The sequence below is a fragment of the Corylus avellana genome, chromosome 1, assembly GCF_965113065.1.
Source record: "Corylus avellana chromosome 1, dhCorAvel1.hap1.2, whole genome shotgun sequence".
NCBI classification, from domain to species: Eukaryota; Viridiplantae; Streptophyta; class Magnoliopsida; order Fagales; family Betulaceae; genus Corylus; species Corylus avellana.
In genome coordinates this window covers 28,727,840-28,744,426 of record NC_142490.1, presented here as the reverse complement: position 1 = coordinate 28,744,426, position 16,587 = coordinate 28,727,840, and the positions used below count along the sequence as shown (strand labels likewise).

At 43.1% G+C, this 16,587-nt stretch overlaps 2 protein-coding genes across 3 annotated transcripts in view; one reads left to right on the top strand and one right to left on the bottom strand.

The window, feature by feature from the left end:
- Positions 1-332: 332 nt before the first annotated feature.
- The window catches only part of LOC132172946 (uncharacterized), a 70,728-nt gene continuing 54,473 nt past the window's right edge, over positions 333-16,587 (top strand). Inside the window, exons 1-4 of one of the 2 annotated variants that reach the window (XM_059584509.2) lie at positions 333-1,934; positions 2,402-2,482; positions 2,568-2,609; positions 2,716-2,760. In XM_059584509.2, the coding sequence (XP_059440492.1) occupies positions 1,776-1,934; positions 2,402-2,482; positions 2,568-2,609; positions 2,716-2,760 (327 nt within the window). In that variant the 5' untranslated portion in view covers positions 333-1,775. The remainder of the gene's footprint in view (positions 1,935-2,401; positions 2,483-2,567; positions 2,610-2,715; positions 2,761-16,587) is intronic. The other variant, XM_088518924.1, reaches the window with a different exon arrangement.
- Positions 9,143-12,673, bottom strand: LOC148588215 (uncharacterized). Its single transcript, XM_088512330.1, is given in 3 exon segments — positions 9,143-9,180; positions 11,841-12,194; positions 12,197-12,673. Coding segments are annotated over 3 exon segments (810 nt in total). The 5' UTR covers positions 12,615-12,673.

Here is a 16,587-nt window from a genome sequence, read left to right as displayed (position 1 = left end):
ATAATAATATAAAGCATAACATAATAGTGAAAGACTGGTCTTGAGATAACTAATGAACTGGATTAAATAGACTAGGGAGCCTTCCTTGCTTTGGGCTAAAGATGCTCCTGCATCAATGAATATCCTGATAACCTCTCTGCAGATAGTGTTGCATGTAGTGCTTTAATAGTTGGGTTAACCTTTATTAATTTGTAGGGAATTCAGTAATAGTAATTGATTTTCTTTTGATATATACAAATACAATTTTCAGCATTAGAGGAAACTAGTAAATATATGGGATATTAATTATATATTTTACTGTGTAATTTTACTACTTCGATATACAACTTTTGTATATTATGAGTTTCTATGACTCCTTCAAAGAAAGCGTTTTCTCTCCTCTCCCCTTCGGCTCTTTCCAGCTTGCAGAGTTCTGCTGTTGATGCCGCTTCTTCGTCGCCGGAGGTTTCCTGCTTGTCAGATGCTGTCTCGTTGCCCTTCTCTTTTGATGGGTCTCCTGTAGGTGCCTCTTCTGTAGGGGCGGCTGCGTTGGGGGAAAGGCTCTGGGTGTCTCTTTCTGAGATGTCGGATAGTGGGACTCTTATCCTCCCCTCGGTTTCCACTTTGGAGCTAAGATATTATCGGAGAGCGAAGGAAATTAGAGGGAGGGGAGCACTTAAAAAGTCTTTGGGTGCTCTTTCTCAGTCGTTGGTCGGGACCGTAGTCCGGCCCACGTCGGCACCAGGGAAGGGAGCGGTCGAAAAGTCTATGGGTGCTCTCTCTAAGCCATTGGTCGAGACTGTAGTCCAATCCACTCCTGACTAGTTTACTTTGGCAAGGTTTTCTTCTCCCGAGCGCTTCTAGTGTGATCCAGAGACCCACGGTTGCCCAGACATATGGGGAGTTGGGTCTGGTTTTGGAGGGATGAGTCAGTCTTCTTGTGTCTATGAGGTGGGTGAATCTTCGGAGAGAGGGATTTTGGGTGAGAAGCAGCTAGACTTAGGTCCCCCGCCTAGGCTTTTGCTGGACTTGCCTTGGAGTCTGTCTTCTTCCTGTGAAGTGGGAGGTTCTTCGTGTGGAGGTGATTCTGTTGGAGCTATTTTCTCTCTTGCTGCAGCGCTGTTTCTTCAAGCCGTGGGGATTTCTTTTGATGGGAGACGATGCAATTTTTGAACCTCTTGGCTCAAGTGGATCAGGGTCTGCGTCATGAGGTCCCAGATCCCATTCCTCCCTCTCCCAAGCTTAGATGGAGCAGGGAGTTGAAGAATTTAGAGTGCTCGATCAACTTTGATGCTAGGAGTCGTGGATCTAGTCGGGGCAAAAGCAAGAAGGCTCTTGTTGTGATGTAATCTTGTTCAGGGTTTGTGGGCTGGTTTTGGTTGGGTTGTTTGGTGTTTGGGGGTTCTTATTTTCTTTGTTTTTTCTGTTTTTTTTTCGCATCCGTTATCTTTTTATAAAACTTCTCTGTTTATCTTTCGAAAGAAATATATATTATGAGTTCCTTTTGTACCTGATATTAGCAAGTGTGATACTTTACTGAGATTTCTCAATCACAAGGCAATTTAAGGTTCTTTATATCATCATATACTGATGGAAAGGGCAAATTTATCCTATTACTTTAAAATGAAAAGATTTTGAGAAGGAAAGAAGTGAAATCAAGAATATATGCAGTGTATGGTGCTTATGAATACGTTGTGATAGGCAACCAGTATGTAAGCAAATTGTAAAAGGTCTTGTTAGTCCAACTTAACATAATCTGACTATTTACAGATGTTGGAGTAGTTGCTTCGACCATCATGTACGCCTTCTACTTGAATGAAACATGCAAGAGCAACCAGTTGTGCACTGTGCCTGTCATCAACATGAAGAGGGCAGAGCTAACTTCTCATGCTGAAATAAGATGGTTGATTGAATCATGTCAAATTGATCAGTCATCCTTAATTTTTGTAGATGAGGTGTGTTCTATGTTTTAAATTCTCAATTGTTAAGGTATTGCATTGAGTAACTTATTCTGCATGTTTGAATGTGGACTAAGAATAATTTATATATTTAAACTTGGTGTTAATTATTTGATTTGCTAAATGGAATAAAATATCTATATCAAAAAAAAAAAAAAAAAATAGTAAAAAAATTGGAAGCAGTTAGATATAACCTTTCATGCGGTCTGTGTACCTTGTAAGTTGATCCATTGGCTGCCTCAAACACCCCCACCCCCCTCCCCCCGAATAATAATAATAATAATGATCCTGATGTTCTGTCAGATTCTTTCAATTTAATAATAATGCAGTTAACTCATTCTGGAATTTATTTATTTTTCCTTTCTCTTGCCATTGAAGGTAAGGTCCTGAAATTGTTGTTTTCAATTCTAGCTTGCCTGTCCAACTGAAATTTCGTTGTTCCTGAATTCTCAAATATTGAGCAGATTGATCTGTCATATTATGACCTATTCGGGAGTCTTAAACTAGTTCTAGTTAACAGCAACAAGCTTCCAATTAAACAAGAGGTAACATTTTATTAGAAAATCTAGCTGTACTTTTACTCTTAACCATTGGAAATGAGGTATATTTGTTAGTGTGTTCCTGAAACAGGCATTAAAGGAGGCGGTAGTTGAAATCTTCAGTTGCAGAAAGGTGTACTTAGTTGCTTCAGTGTGGTTGACTTTCTTGTTTTAGCTTGATATGTCCAAACAGCTTTGGAATGAGAGTATACCCTCATGAAGTTTTATCTCATTTGCAGGGTGAGTCGACATATCCATGGGTTGAGACTGTTACTGCGGGACAGGTATAATGTTGTAATCAAGAGTATGCATCTCTAGTTTTTAGCCGTTAGTTATCTATTTGCAATTAAAATTTATTCATGGCACCAAAATAGAAAACACTGATATTAATCTTTTAGGTTTTCAGGGATATCCTTTTTGACTTTACTCTTGCGGGAAAGCTATCTTGTGTTGAGATTCTACTTACTGCTTAGATTCAATGCTTAGCTTAGTAGTTTGTTATAATTGTTTCACCTATTCTCATAAGTCAAATAAAGTGAATCTCATGATCTTATGGGTTATCTCGTTAATGTAATTAGAAATTATTATTTTTTGTATAGTGGATCTGGGAGGGTTTGGAGAAGAATAGCCTGTCTGGAAATCAGAGATAATTGGGCATATGTTGGTTATTGGTAATGAAATTATGTTACAATTGAAAAACTGATTACATGAGTTGGAATTCTGTTATTTATACTCTTCTATGACTAATAATATGCTATACTACCCTTACATCCTGGTTACTTAAGCAAAGGACAGCCCAAAACAGCTAACAATCAACAACACTCAAACATTATTGAAAATACCCTGCATCGAACTTCCCTTCTTAAAAAAAACTTGTCCTCAAGTTGGAACAGTTACAGAAACATCTTCTTCAGCCGCAAAGTAAGGTGATAAGATCTTCACATTGGAGACATTAGAAATGTTGAGGTGGGGTAGAAGCTGCACTTGATATGCATTATGATGCAACATGGTTGTGGTGGATCCAAAACCAAACAACATAAGATTAACAACTCTTCCCAAAACCAAGATTAAAATCAAGGAATTGAGGCAAAATAGAAGAAAACTTAACCTTTGAGTATTTCTTCTGAAAACTAATGAAAAATATAACATAAACTGCAGTCTAAACCGCTAAACCGTCCTTATTAGGTTTCTTTTAAAACTAGAGTTGTAACCCTACTAAAACGATCAGGTCACGATCTCGTTCGGAAGAGGGTACTAACTCGTTCGGACGATCATCAAAATGAAGCTTCTATGTATACTCCTGTTTGAACAAGGATTGAACGGCCTACCAACCAAACGTCTTAGATTTACTACTAATTTAGATAAGTTCCGTCCAAGTTTACAACTAGATGCTATTGCATTGTGCTCGTTCAGACATTGATTGAACGCCATTTTGATCGATACTCCCTGGAGTCGCTCCTAAAGCTCAGCCTAAAGGCTCATTCAGACGAATGTTAGACCTAGTTCAGATGACGTTGCCTTCTTCTGATTTATTCATGAAATAGAACACAACACACAACTTAATTTGGATCAACTTCCCCGGGTTGGAGAGAATTCGCATTCTCATCAGAAGATTCTCCCGTGTACGAAACAAGATGCTTGATATTGAACATGTCGGATGTTTTGATGGGTTGTAAACTTCAACCAAGACTAATGTTCTCAATGATCTCCATGTATTCAATCTTCCGTGCAGCAAGCTTGCTACACTCCCCGAAAGGAAACCTGTTCTTAGTCAAAACAGCCCATATGTAATGTCCCACCCCTAATGATACACAATATTGTCCGCTTTTGGCTCCCCCGCACTAGACTTCTCAAGAGGTTACCCATCCCGGTACTACTCTCGCAGAAGCACGCTTAATTGCATAGTTCCGATGAGTTTATGACCATCACGGCTTTAAAATGCGTTGGTGTTAAGAAGGGTGCAAATATACATATAAGCACATCTCCATCCCTAGGCGATGTGAGATGCCATACACATACAAAATCTTCTTCATCAAATTCCACAGCGAGCTGCTTCTTGTCAGCACTTGTATTTAGCCACAAAGTCTTGTAAACTTTGAACCGTAGCTTTGTGAACTTCTTGAATCTGAGCAAGGATCTTCAGCCTTAGTATTCACCCACTTCAAATTAGGAATAGGTGCTAAATCCAATGGAGCACGAGGATTAGTTCCATAGACAATAAAGAACGAACTAAAACCAGTACTCTGATTGGTAGACCTCTTATAGGCAAAATCAGCTTCGAATAGCTTCTGATCCCATATTTTAGACAATAAACCACCAAGCTTCTAAGCAAACCTCCCAAAGATCAATTTACCACCTACGTTTACCCATTGGTTTGAGGGTGATAGGCACTGCTAAAATCAAGCTTGGTGTTGGATAAATTCTACAAACACTTCCGAAAGTAGGAATTGAGTATCTCGATTAGAAACTATAGACGATGGCAACCCATGGAGTTGATAAACCTCTTGGAAATACAATTGAGCTATATTCACAACATTAGAAGTTTTCTAGCAAGCTTATAAAGTGAGTCATCTTAGAAAATTGATCAACCACAACAAAGATGGAATCATTAACTTGTGCCCTTGGTCCCCAACACAAAATCCAAGCTCACATTAGTATATGGTTGCTCTGGAATTTGAAGTGGCATGTACAAATTGGCAGCATTAGTAGGTGTACCTTTTGAAACTTGGTGAATCTGAAGGCCCTCCACAAACCTTGGAACCTCCTTCCACATGCTTGGACAATAAAATTTGCCCAATGCTAACTTGAATGTCTTGTCACGTCCTATGTGACTCTCATTATGCAGTTCTTATATAATCTTCAATCTCAAACTAATCTTAGGAATACATAATTGATTTACTTTGAGAAGGAACCCATCATGTAAGAGAAAATCATCCCGTAGTTCAGGTGCCACCTTACTAACAATATGACCAAATAATGGATCAGTAGACAGAGAATCATTAGATCAAATCCAAGTACCTTTGTCGTCATTGTAGTTAGGTCGCCTTGTAACTAAGCAAATCCACCACCTTATTCAACTCTTTAGATTTATGCTTGTGACGAAAGAAAACTGCTGGATATATTCTGACCAATCAACATGTCTAGATGACAGCTTATCTTGACTATGAAGATGCACTTCAATTCTTCATGGTCCGAGTACATGATTTTTTTTTTTTGATAAGTAAACAAATCAATACTTACACCCACCGTGGGGCTCGAACCCACGACCACAAGAGTACATGATAAACTCATTGTAGGCTAAATATGAACTCCAATGCATCAAGGCTTGCACTAATGCATAGAACTCCACATCATAAGTATTGTAGTGAAGCTTGGAACAGCTCAACTTCTCACTATAATATGCCACCGGCTTCTCTCCTTGACTAAGAACTGTTCCAATACCAACTTCAGGTTGTGGCCCTTTGCAAGTCAGCCCTAGTGCTCTTGAGGAAGTCCCTAAAGCTCAGACAGTAAGACTTTGAAGGACAAGGCTTCATTGGTGGGTGCAAGGCCTAGAAGAGCCTTGAAGTCTGGGAAGAGATTAGCTGGGCCGTTTTCACGGCGCAAAAAGGTCCAGCAGGGTTGGGTTGCAAGTAAGGCAAGCGACCTAGGAGCCTCATCCTCTGCTGTTGAGTCTCAAGCTTCTCAGAGTCAGTCGCTAGCAGTCCCTCCGGCATCCTCTACGGCTGTATCTCAGCGATTACAACAATCTAGGGAAACAAATAAGGTAACTAAAATCTACCTATTAATTACAATATACTATAGCTATAATACAAGAACATGCCATAACTAGAAAGACTAATTATGGCTAAATATATATGGACCGTATCTGATTGACATCCTCCCTCAAATTGATGCTGGTCGATCAAGAAGCATCAATTTGCCCACAAGAAACTGATGACGTTGTCGTGTCATAGCCTTCGTGAAGACGTCAGCTATTTGGAGATCAGTGGAAACATGAGGAAGAGAGATAACACGAGTGTCCAAGGCTTCCCGAATAGAATGGCAGTCTACCTCAATATGCTTCGTACGTTCATGGTAAACAGGATTAACAGCTATTTGAATGGCACTAGTATTATCAGCATGAAGAGGAGTAGAATCAGTTTGAGAAAAACCAAGCTCAGCCAAAAGCCCACGAAGCCAGACAATCTCAGAACAAGCAGCAGACATTGCCCCGTATTCGGATTCAGTAGATGATTTAGAAACGCGAGCTTGCTTCTTACTCTTCCAAGAAATCAAAGAATCACCAAGAAACATGCACCAACCCGTGACAGACCGCCGAGTGTTAGGACATGCTGCCCAATCCGCATCACTATAAGCAACAAGGCGAAGAGAAGAGCCAGTTGGAAATAACAATCCACGGCCAGAAGAGCCCCGAAGATATCGAATGATACGCCGAACAGCAGCTAAATGGAGATGGCGGGGAGTTTGCATAAATTGGCTAACTTGCTGGACAGTGAAGGAAATATCGGGCCAAGTAATAGTCAAATAATTCAAGCTGCCTACCAACTGTTGGAACACAGTAGGATCAGAGAGAAGATCACCCTCCTCACTTCGATATTTCACATTAACCTCCATAGGAGTATCCACCGAAGAAGAATCCTGAAGACCAGCTAGACTAATCAAGTCCTGGGTATATTTGTGTTGATTAAAGAATATACCGGAAGAGTCAGTGTGCACCTCCAACCCCAAAAAATACGTAAGAGGACCAAGGTCTTTCATATGAAAAGAGTCTTGAAGATTCCGCTTGAGATGTGCAATCAAACTGGAGTCGGTTCCCGTAATGACAATATCATCCATATACACAAGTAAAAGAACAAGACCAGTCGGAGTCTTGCAAAGGAACAAAGAAGAATCATATTGGCTTTGGACAAAGGAGAAGCGAAGCAGAGTAGACCTGAATTTTTCAAACCATGCCCGGGGAGCCTATTTGAAGCCATAGAGAGATCGCTTCAATTTACACATAGCGGCAGATGGAGAAGAAAACAACCCCGGAGGAGGAGTCATGTAAATATTTTCTTTGAGATCACCATGAAGAAAAGCATTTTTGACATCCATCTGGTGAAGTGCCAGCCTTGGGAGGTGGCAATAGAAATAATTGTACGCACTGTAGTCATCTTTGCGACCGGAGCAAATGTCTCCTCATAGTCCACCCCATATTCTTGCCTATTCCCAAGAGCAACTAATCGGGCCTTATACCGATCCAGAGTCCCATCAGAGCGAAGCTTAATCGAGTAAACCCATTTACAACCAATGGCTTTAACATGAGAGGGGCAAGGAACCATGTCCCATGTATGATTGTCTTGGAGAGCCCGAAGTTCCTCATCCATCGCTTTCCGCCAACATTCATATTTAACAGCCTCGGAAAAACATGTAGGGATGGAAATAGAAGATAAAGTAGTAGTAAAGGAAGTGTGGGGAAAACCATACCTATCAGGAGGACGTGATACCCTAGCAGATCGTCGAGGACCAGACTCATGAACTGTCTCAGATGGCGGGTCAATCGGAGAAGTTTTCGGAACAATTTCAGATGAAGGGTCAGTCTCGGGAAGGGGCAAAGTTGGTAGACGTCGAGTATACACAATTCCAGGTTTGAACCGCTCAGGCAGAAGAGGCAATTCATCAAAACAAGGTAGAATACTAATCTCAGGCAATGATTCAACATGTGTAGAAAAGAAACATTGATGCTCAAAGAACACAACATTACGAGATATACGAAATTTGTCAGAACAAGAATCATAGCAAACATAACCTTTGTGAGAAACACTATAACCCATAAAAGCACATTTAACAGACTGAGCAGAAAGTTTGTAACGTTCATGAGCAGGTAAATGAACAAAACAAACACATCCGAAAGTATGCAGATTAAGATAGCTAGGATGCTGATGATACAAACGATAATAAGGAGAATCAAATTGCAAGACCTGAGAGGGCAGTCGATTAATTAAGTAAACGGCAGTAGATAATGCCTCAACCCAGAATTTAGAAGCAACAGAGGACTCAAGTAATAAAGTACGAACAACATCCAAGAGATGGCGGTTCTTTCGTTCCGCCACCCCATTTTGCTGAGGAGTATAAGGACAAGAGCGCTGAGAGACAATTCCTTTGTGGCGTAAGAAATCATGAAACTCGTGCGACATGTATTCTCCACCAGAATCAGACCTCAAAATCTTAATGCCTGTAGAAAATTGATTCTCTATATATGTTACAAAGGTCTGGAAAATAGACAGAACCTCGGATTTGGCCCGAAGAAAATAGACCCAAGTATATCGACTGAAATCATCTTTGAATGTTACAAAATATTTATATCGAGCATGAGAAATTACAGGAGAAATGTCCCATACATCACTATGCACAACATCAAAGCATTTTGTAGCATGACTACCATGAGAAGAAAACGAAAGAGTTTTACTCTTACCAAGTTTGCATACAGAACAATCAAATGACAAATTTTGAGAAACTCGTTCTTTATTGCCTAACAAACCAGAATTTAACATATGAGACAGAATAACAGAATTTGGATGACCCAAACGTTTGTGCCATACTTCGTTCGGAGTATTAATTGTCCTACAAGCCAAAGATAAACAACTTGGAATTGAAAAGTGCAGTGGAAATAGTTTGCCAACTTTAGGCCCCTTCGCGATTGTCTTCCCCGACACCTGATCCTGCACAAGACAACCATCACGAGAGATATGGACATCATAGTTTTTTTCAACTAACTGGCCAACTAAAATAAGACTATTAGAAAGGGCAGGAGAGACATAAACATCTCTGAATGAAGGATTAATATCTCCTACTTCATTAATAGCTAAATGACTTCCATTAGCTACTTGAATATGAGATGAATGAGAAAGACATCTCTCGGTCAGAATGTCTCTCTCTCTCTCTCTAGACTCGGATGATTTTCAAAATTTGAATTTTTGAAAGTTGAATTTCTGTGAACGGTGGCGCGGCTGGTGCTGCGCGTTAGGGTTCGTCGCACTAGTTATGGAACGCAGCTTCTCTTTTGAAGCTAAGACCTTCTGTCTCTCGGCAAAAGTTGGGTGTCCTAACCTTCGTCTGGAGGAAAGGAGAAAAGGATTCGTGGGGTATATTTTTGCAAGCATTCGGTGTTCGTCGTGGTTGGTGGAAACGGTGGAAGCGGCGATTCAGGTTCAGGTGAAGGAAGAAATTGCCAAATCTTACCGTGAGGGTGATAAGGCCACGATGGTCCACGGGGGAGGTAATAAGGCCGGTAGGTTCTTGGAGGTATCGGTGTTGGCTGAGGGGGGTCGTAAGGGAGTCATCTGGCTTCCGGAGGGACGCTTTGGGAGGGGCTGGCGGCGTTTTGCGGGAGAGCTTCGGCAACTGTTGGCGGCCCAGATCAAGTTGGATGGTACGGCGGAGTTTGGGGTTCCATCTTCGGCGGGGTTTCTCATGGATGTTCCTTCTTTGGGGGTCGACTCCGGGAGGTCTTTCGTGGATGTCCTTCGATCTTCTCCGAGCGTCGAGGCGAGAGCAGTTGAGTACCCGAGGTCTCTCGATTTGCTTCCGGGGTCGTTTTGCTGGGATTCGGAGTATGACGGTATGGGGTTGCGTTCTGCCGTGGATTGCTCTGCGTTGGAGAGCTTGCCTTCTCCTCTGGCGGAGGCGGCTGGGTCAGTGAGTTTGAGGAAGAAGAAGAAGGGCAAGATCGGCATTAGTGGGTTGTTGAGGCTTCTAGGGCAAATCCAACGTAAGTTGGACCGGGTCCGTGCTGGGGTTGTCTCAAAGCCCATTCGCAGGAGTAAACGGGCTCGTTTTTTGGGCCTATCAAACTCTGCTTTGGGTTGTGTTTCCGGGTCGGTCTCTGAAGTGGGATTAGGTCAAAATTTGGATACGGTTCAATTTTTGGATCCGGATTACTCGGATCCAAACCAAAACTCGGTTCCGGGTTCGGAGCTGGGCTTAGTCTCGTTTTCTTTACCTCGGGAGTCTGTTTCTGCGTGTGCGTCGCTCTTGGTGCCTTCTCCGGGGATTCCTCTGGTCTCTGACGAGTTGTTGGAGCCGTTGGCTAGGTCTTCTTTGAGTTTGCAGGTTACCGGTTTGGATTCCGGCGATGGGTCTTCCCCGGCGGAGGTCTCTCTCTCTCCGGTGCGAGTTTTGGGCGAGATTGATGGGTCTGCCGATAACGGGTCCTCTCAGGGGGCTGTTTCTTTCCTTTCTGCGGAGGATTTATCAGCGAGCTCGGTGCGCAGGGACTGGGAGGGTGCTCTTTCTGCGATGCCTGAAGCCTGCCTGGGTGCGACTGTGTCTTCGGAGATGTCTGATTCGGCTCGTCTTTCTATTCTCAAGGAGGCCTTCTCTGTTCCTTGGGAGGTGGACTCTCCGGCGAGCCCTCTTTGCAGGGATAGGGAGGTTCCTTTTTCGGGGGGGGAGGTTCTGGTTGTTCGTCCTTCTTCTCCGGCGAAAGGTTTGTTTCGTCGTGGGTTTTTTGGTCCGAGAGCTGTCTCTCCCTCTCCGGTGGTGTTGAAGGACTCTTCTTTGTCCTCTAAGGGAAAGGACCCTGTTCCGGTTCCCTCTGTGCCGGTGGAGGTCCAAGTAGGTTCTACTGTCTCGCCTTCCTTTGGGGTGGCTGAGCTGGGTCTTCATTCCCCTGCTGCTACCTTCTTGCTCTCGTCACAGTGCTGCACTTCTCTCTCGACTACTTCCGTTCTCGATGGGGCGGCGGAGATGGGGAGGAGTCTTAGCCGTCCGTTTCCTCGCATGACAGAGAGTGGTACTCCCATTTACTCCTCTATATCCACGTCTCAACTGTTTTATACTCGGAGGGTGAAGGAAAAGGTCGCAAAACAGCTGCATAAGAACAAGGCCCTGCTTGCTGAGGTTGAAGTCTCTGCTCCTAAGGTTGAAGCTTCTGCTTCTAAGGTTAAAGGGTTGAGGGAGCTCAATAATCTGGATTGCTCCATCTCTCCGGTGAAGGGCCGGCGTCGGCGGGGATTTTTGGGGTCGAAAAATGCTTTTTCATTTCCCCCTGAGGTGCACTAGGGTTCCACCTGAGATGCACTAGGGCTTTTATTGGGTTTTGGTTGGGTCTCTTGTATACCTTGTTGGTGGGGTGTTTGGTTTGATGGGGTTTTTCTGGGTTTTTGGTTTGTTAGGGTGATTGGTTGGGTTCCTTTGTACATTTATTGTGTACTTAGAGGCGCTTTGCGCTTTTTTTGATTTATAATACATTACTTATAAAAAAAAAAAGAATATGAGATGAACCATGATATGGACGAACATTGAGTATCAGACGATCTGGTCATATGATTGGATGCTGCAGAATCAATAAGCCAAGACTTAGACAAAATAGTACCATTACCTTGGAGCCCTAAGGCAGAAAAGGCTGACATAATCATCTGCTGGACCATTTCAGGAGTAAGAACAGCTGATCCGGCCGCAGAAGAAGAGGCTGAGGACATCACTGGAGCAGCAGAGGTGTTTACTGTAGCCTGATAAACAGTAGCTTGATGATTCTGAGGCCGAGTGGGACATTCTTTGATAAAGTGGCCCGATTTCTTACAGTAATTGCAAGATTTCTTTGCACAATTGGCGGCAATATGACCATACTCCTTACAACTAAAACACTGGACCTTGCGCATATCCTTACCTTTTCCTTTCCCATAGGCTGCATAGGCTACTGGATTTGGATTGGAATCGTGCTAAAACGTAGCCTAGTGAGAAGACGCTGCTCCTCACGAACTAATTCTCCAAAACAAACATCCAAAGATGGCGAAGGATCCCGATTCATTAAATTTGTGCGAGTAACCTCAAATTCAGGGCGTAATTTCATCAGGAATTGATCTCTCTTGCTCTGCTCATGAATAGCCTGAACAACCGAGAGAGATGCAGCAGGTACCTTCGCATAAACCATATCAGAAAATTCTCCCCACAAATTCTGAAAACCAGAAAAATACTCCGGAATGCAGAGATTGCCTTGAGTGTAATTAGCAATCTCATATTCTAGCTGAAAGCGGCATGCAGTATTGTCCTGATGATAAACCTTCAGCAAATACTCCCACATAGTCTTTGCAGTCTTATAGGGCCTCAGATTGAGCACAATAAGAGGATCAACAGACCCTAAGATCCAAGACATCACACGTGCATCCTTGACCTTCCACTTAGCCAAATCCTTAGCTTCCGTAGGAGCTGGATCATTATCGTCAATATGGTCCCACAACTCTTTGCCCGTAACAAATAATTGAAATTGAAATTCCCAAGCAGAATAATTTTTTCCAGTAAAACGAACCCCAAAAGTCTCGCTAGAAGACATAATGAAATAAAAATTAGAAATTATAAAACCTGATAAATGAGTAACAGGCCCACCAGAACAGCAACCCAAAACAGCAACCAAGCCCAAACAGCAAGCCCAAGCCGAAACAGCAAGCCAAAACAGCAACCCACTAAACCACGGTGCACGCTCCTCCAGAAATCAACCCAAAACAGCAACCCACTAAACCACGGTCCACGCTTCTCTAGAAATCAAGAACCAGCGACAGTCCACGCTCCTCAACACCAAAATCGCACCAAGAAGGCAAGAACCAGCGACAGTCCACCCCGGCAACGGAACCAGCCAGTGATGACAACGTCAGCAACGAGAGCGTCACCGACGAGAGCGAGATCGACGCCGACAGCCCAACTCCTCCAGAAATCTCCGGCAGCCCCACTCCAAAAATCTCCGGCAGCCCCAAAACCTCACGCCGACCGCCCCAAATCCTCCAGAAATCTTCGGCAGCCCCAAAACCTCCACGCCGACAGCCCCAAATCCTCCAGAAATCTCCGGCAGCCCCAAAACCTCCACGCTGACAGCCCCAAATCCTCCAGAAATTTAGGTAAGAATAAATTCCCTACCCTCAACTGAATTATCGACAACTTCCCTTGAAGTTACCGACAGCCAAAGAGACCGATAACTCAATCCCGACCCAACTCAAAAAAAAAACTCGAATCAAAACCCTAATTTAGATGATTTAGGCTCTGATACCATATCAATTGTACTGAATACCTCTCAATGTGAGGGTTGCTCATATTATATAGAAATTATCTAGGTAATTACAGGCTGTATCTCAGCGATTACAGCAATCTAGGGAAACAAATAAGGTAACTAAAATCTACCTATTAATTACAATATACTATAGCTATAATACAAAGAACATGCCATAAATAGAAAGACTAATTATGGCTAAATATATATGGACGGTATCTGATTGACAGTTTCAGCTAGGACAAGGCTGGGTTTGCTGGGGAAGGGGCCGTCTAGAGTTGGCCATAGATCTCTAGTATTGTTGATGAAGGCGCCGATGAGGGTGGGTTCAACTTCGGCTGGAGTATTGGGTGGCGGTAGTGTTCCTGGAATCTTGTCATAGCCGTTAGGTGTGTCGACAGTGGGGGTTATTCCCCAGGCACAATCGTCCTTGGCTGTTAGTGAGGGGGTTGAATATGAGGGTGTAGTTTCAAATGTGGTTAGGGGTGAGGCGCCTAGGCTTGTGGGCCGGCAGACTCCATTCCCATGGGAGCTTGCAAGAAAGAGGTAGTTAGTTTGGGTCCTAGTTTTCCTTTGGCAGTTTTGGATGTTGGGATGGTAGAGGGGGTGGAGGGGATGGTAGAGGATTTTTTGGAAGTTCCTTTGGACCTCAGCAATGCTACGGATAGTGAGAGTATCCAGGCCAGTTTTGAGGTGTTTAACTCTCCACATTTTATGGAGAAATCAGCTCCACTTGTTACGGAGACTAATTTGGTGGGATTGGAGTTGGAGTTGGAGTTGGAGTTGTATGTGATGGAGGAGCATACCCCATTGTTGTGTTGTCCAGCATCGGAGTTTTTGGGGAAGGAGGGGCCTCAATCCTCTGAGAGGGCCATGAAACTAGTAGAGGAGTTTAGCCATTATGTAGGCCATTTGTGTGAAGGGTATGTAGGGAAGTTATCGGCTTTGTTTGTGGATATTATTGCAAATAATGAAGAGAAGGGAGCTGTTGCGGCCTCAAATGCGGGAAAGAAAGGTACAAGAGAACTCAATAATCTTTTTTCTTCCATTAATTATGATGTTCACAGTGGAAGTGTTACTCGGGACAGAATTAAGGGGAGGGCTCGTAGAGATTATTCATGAAGCCTAAGATTATTTCTGGGAATGTGAGAGGGTTGAATGAGGGTGGTAAGTGTTTGAGGGTGAGAAATCTACTTAGGTAGTGGAAGGTGGACATTCTGTGTCTTCAAGAGACTAAAATGAAGTACATTTCCAGCAGTTTTGTGAGAAACTTGTGGGGTTGCCCTTATGTCGAGTGGTGTTATGTTGCATCCAGAGGGGCTTTAGGTGGCATCTTGCTGATGTGGGATATAAGGGTGGTCATAAAGCCAGAGGTTTGTGTGGGAGAGTTTGTTGCGGCCTATTCGTTTAGAAATGTGGAGGACGATTTTGTTTGGGCTTTGCGGGGCTCTATGGTCTGAATCTTGATAATGTCATATGTTTTCTTTGGAAGGAATTGGTTGGGCTTATTAGCTAGTGGGATATGCAGTGGTGTATGGGTGGTGATTTTAATGTCACCTATTTCCCAAGCGAAAGGTCGGGTGGTGTGCGCCCTAATCTTGCGATGTCAGAGTGCTCGGACTTCATCTCTGAGCAGGGCCTTATGGATATTCCCCTTGCGGGGGGGGGGACGTTTACATGGTCCAACACTTCCTCTTGGTCTAGGGTTGACCGCTTTTTAGTTTCTACGGAATGGGAAGTCATATATCCCAGAAGAGGATGCTTAGATTGTGTTCGGATCATTTTCCCATCTTGCTTGACTATGGTTGCTTCCTAGGGGCCAAGAGGCCTTTCAAGTTTGAGAATATGTGGCTGGAAGCTGATGGGTGTGTGGATAGGGTGAGGTCTTGGTGGTTGTCTTATCACTTCCATGACACCCCGAGTTATATTCTGGCTCAGAAGTTTAAGGCCTTAAAGTGGATATCAAAAGCTGGAATGAGCATGAATTTGGCAACGTGAACTCTCTTAATAAGGAGAGAGTTGAAGAACTGGAGGCTATGGATAGATTGGAGGAAGGGAGAGGCTTAGTAGAAGAAGAGAAGGAAAGGAAAAGGTTGATTATTAGTGAGTTGGAGACTTCTCTTTTACAAGAGGAAATCAGTTTGAGGCAAAAATCCAGGATCCGCTGGCTTAAGGAGGGTGATAAGTGTAGTATGTTTTTCCATCGGATTGCCAATTTGAATAGATGATTCAATTTCATTGAGTCTTTATCTATTAATGGCTCTCTTTCATCCAATCAAGCCGTCATTCGCGACCATGTTGTTCATTTCTATGAGTCCTTGTTCTCTGAACGTTGTAGTTGGAGGCCTAGGTTGGATGATCTTACTTTTAATTCTTTAGAGGCGGGTCAGGTCTCTTGGCTAGAAGTTCCTTTTGAGGAAATGGAGGTGTTGGAGGTGGTGAAAGGCATGGTAGAGATAAGGCTGTAGGTCCATATGGTTTCTCTATGGCTTTCTTCCAAAATTGTTGGGAAGTGATTAAGAATGACATTATGGCAGTTTTTTCAGATTTCTATGTTCGTGGTAAGTTTGAAAAAAGCCTTAATGCTACATTTATCTCTCTTATTCCGAAGGTTCCTGGGGCTTCTGAGCTTAAGGAGTTCCATCCTATTAGTCTTGTGAGTGGGATCTATAAGATTATTGTGAAAGTTCTCGCGAATCGGATGAGAAGGGTTGTTGATGGGGTTATCTCAAAGCCTCAAAATGCCTTTGTTCAAGGTAGGCAAATCCTGGATTCAGTTCTTATTGCGAATGAATGCTTGGATAGTCATAGCAAATCTGGTGAATTAGGGCTGCTTTGTAAACTGGACATGGCGAAGGCCTATGATCATATTGATTGGAAGTTTCTTTTGTATTTACTTAGGAGGTTTGGGTTTGGGGAGAAATGATGTTCTTGGATAGAGCATTGTATATTGTATGTTCGCTTTTTCATGTTGATTAACGACACTCCTTCTGGATTCTTTAGCAGCTCTCAAGGGGCGAGGCATGGTGATCCTTTGTCTCTTTTTTCTTTTTGTCATTGTTATGGAAACGTTTAGCAGAATGATTGC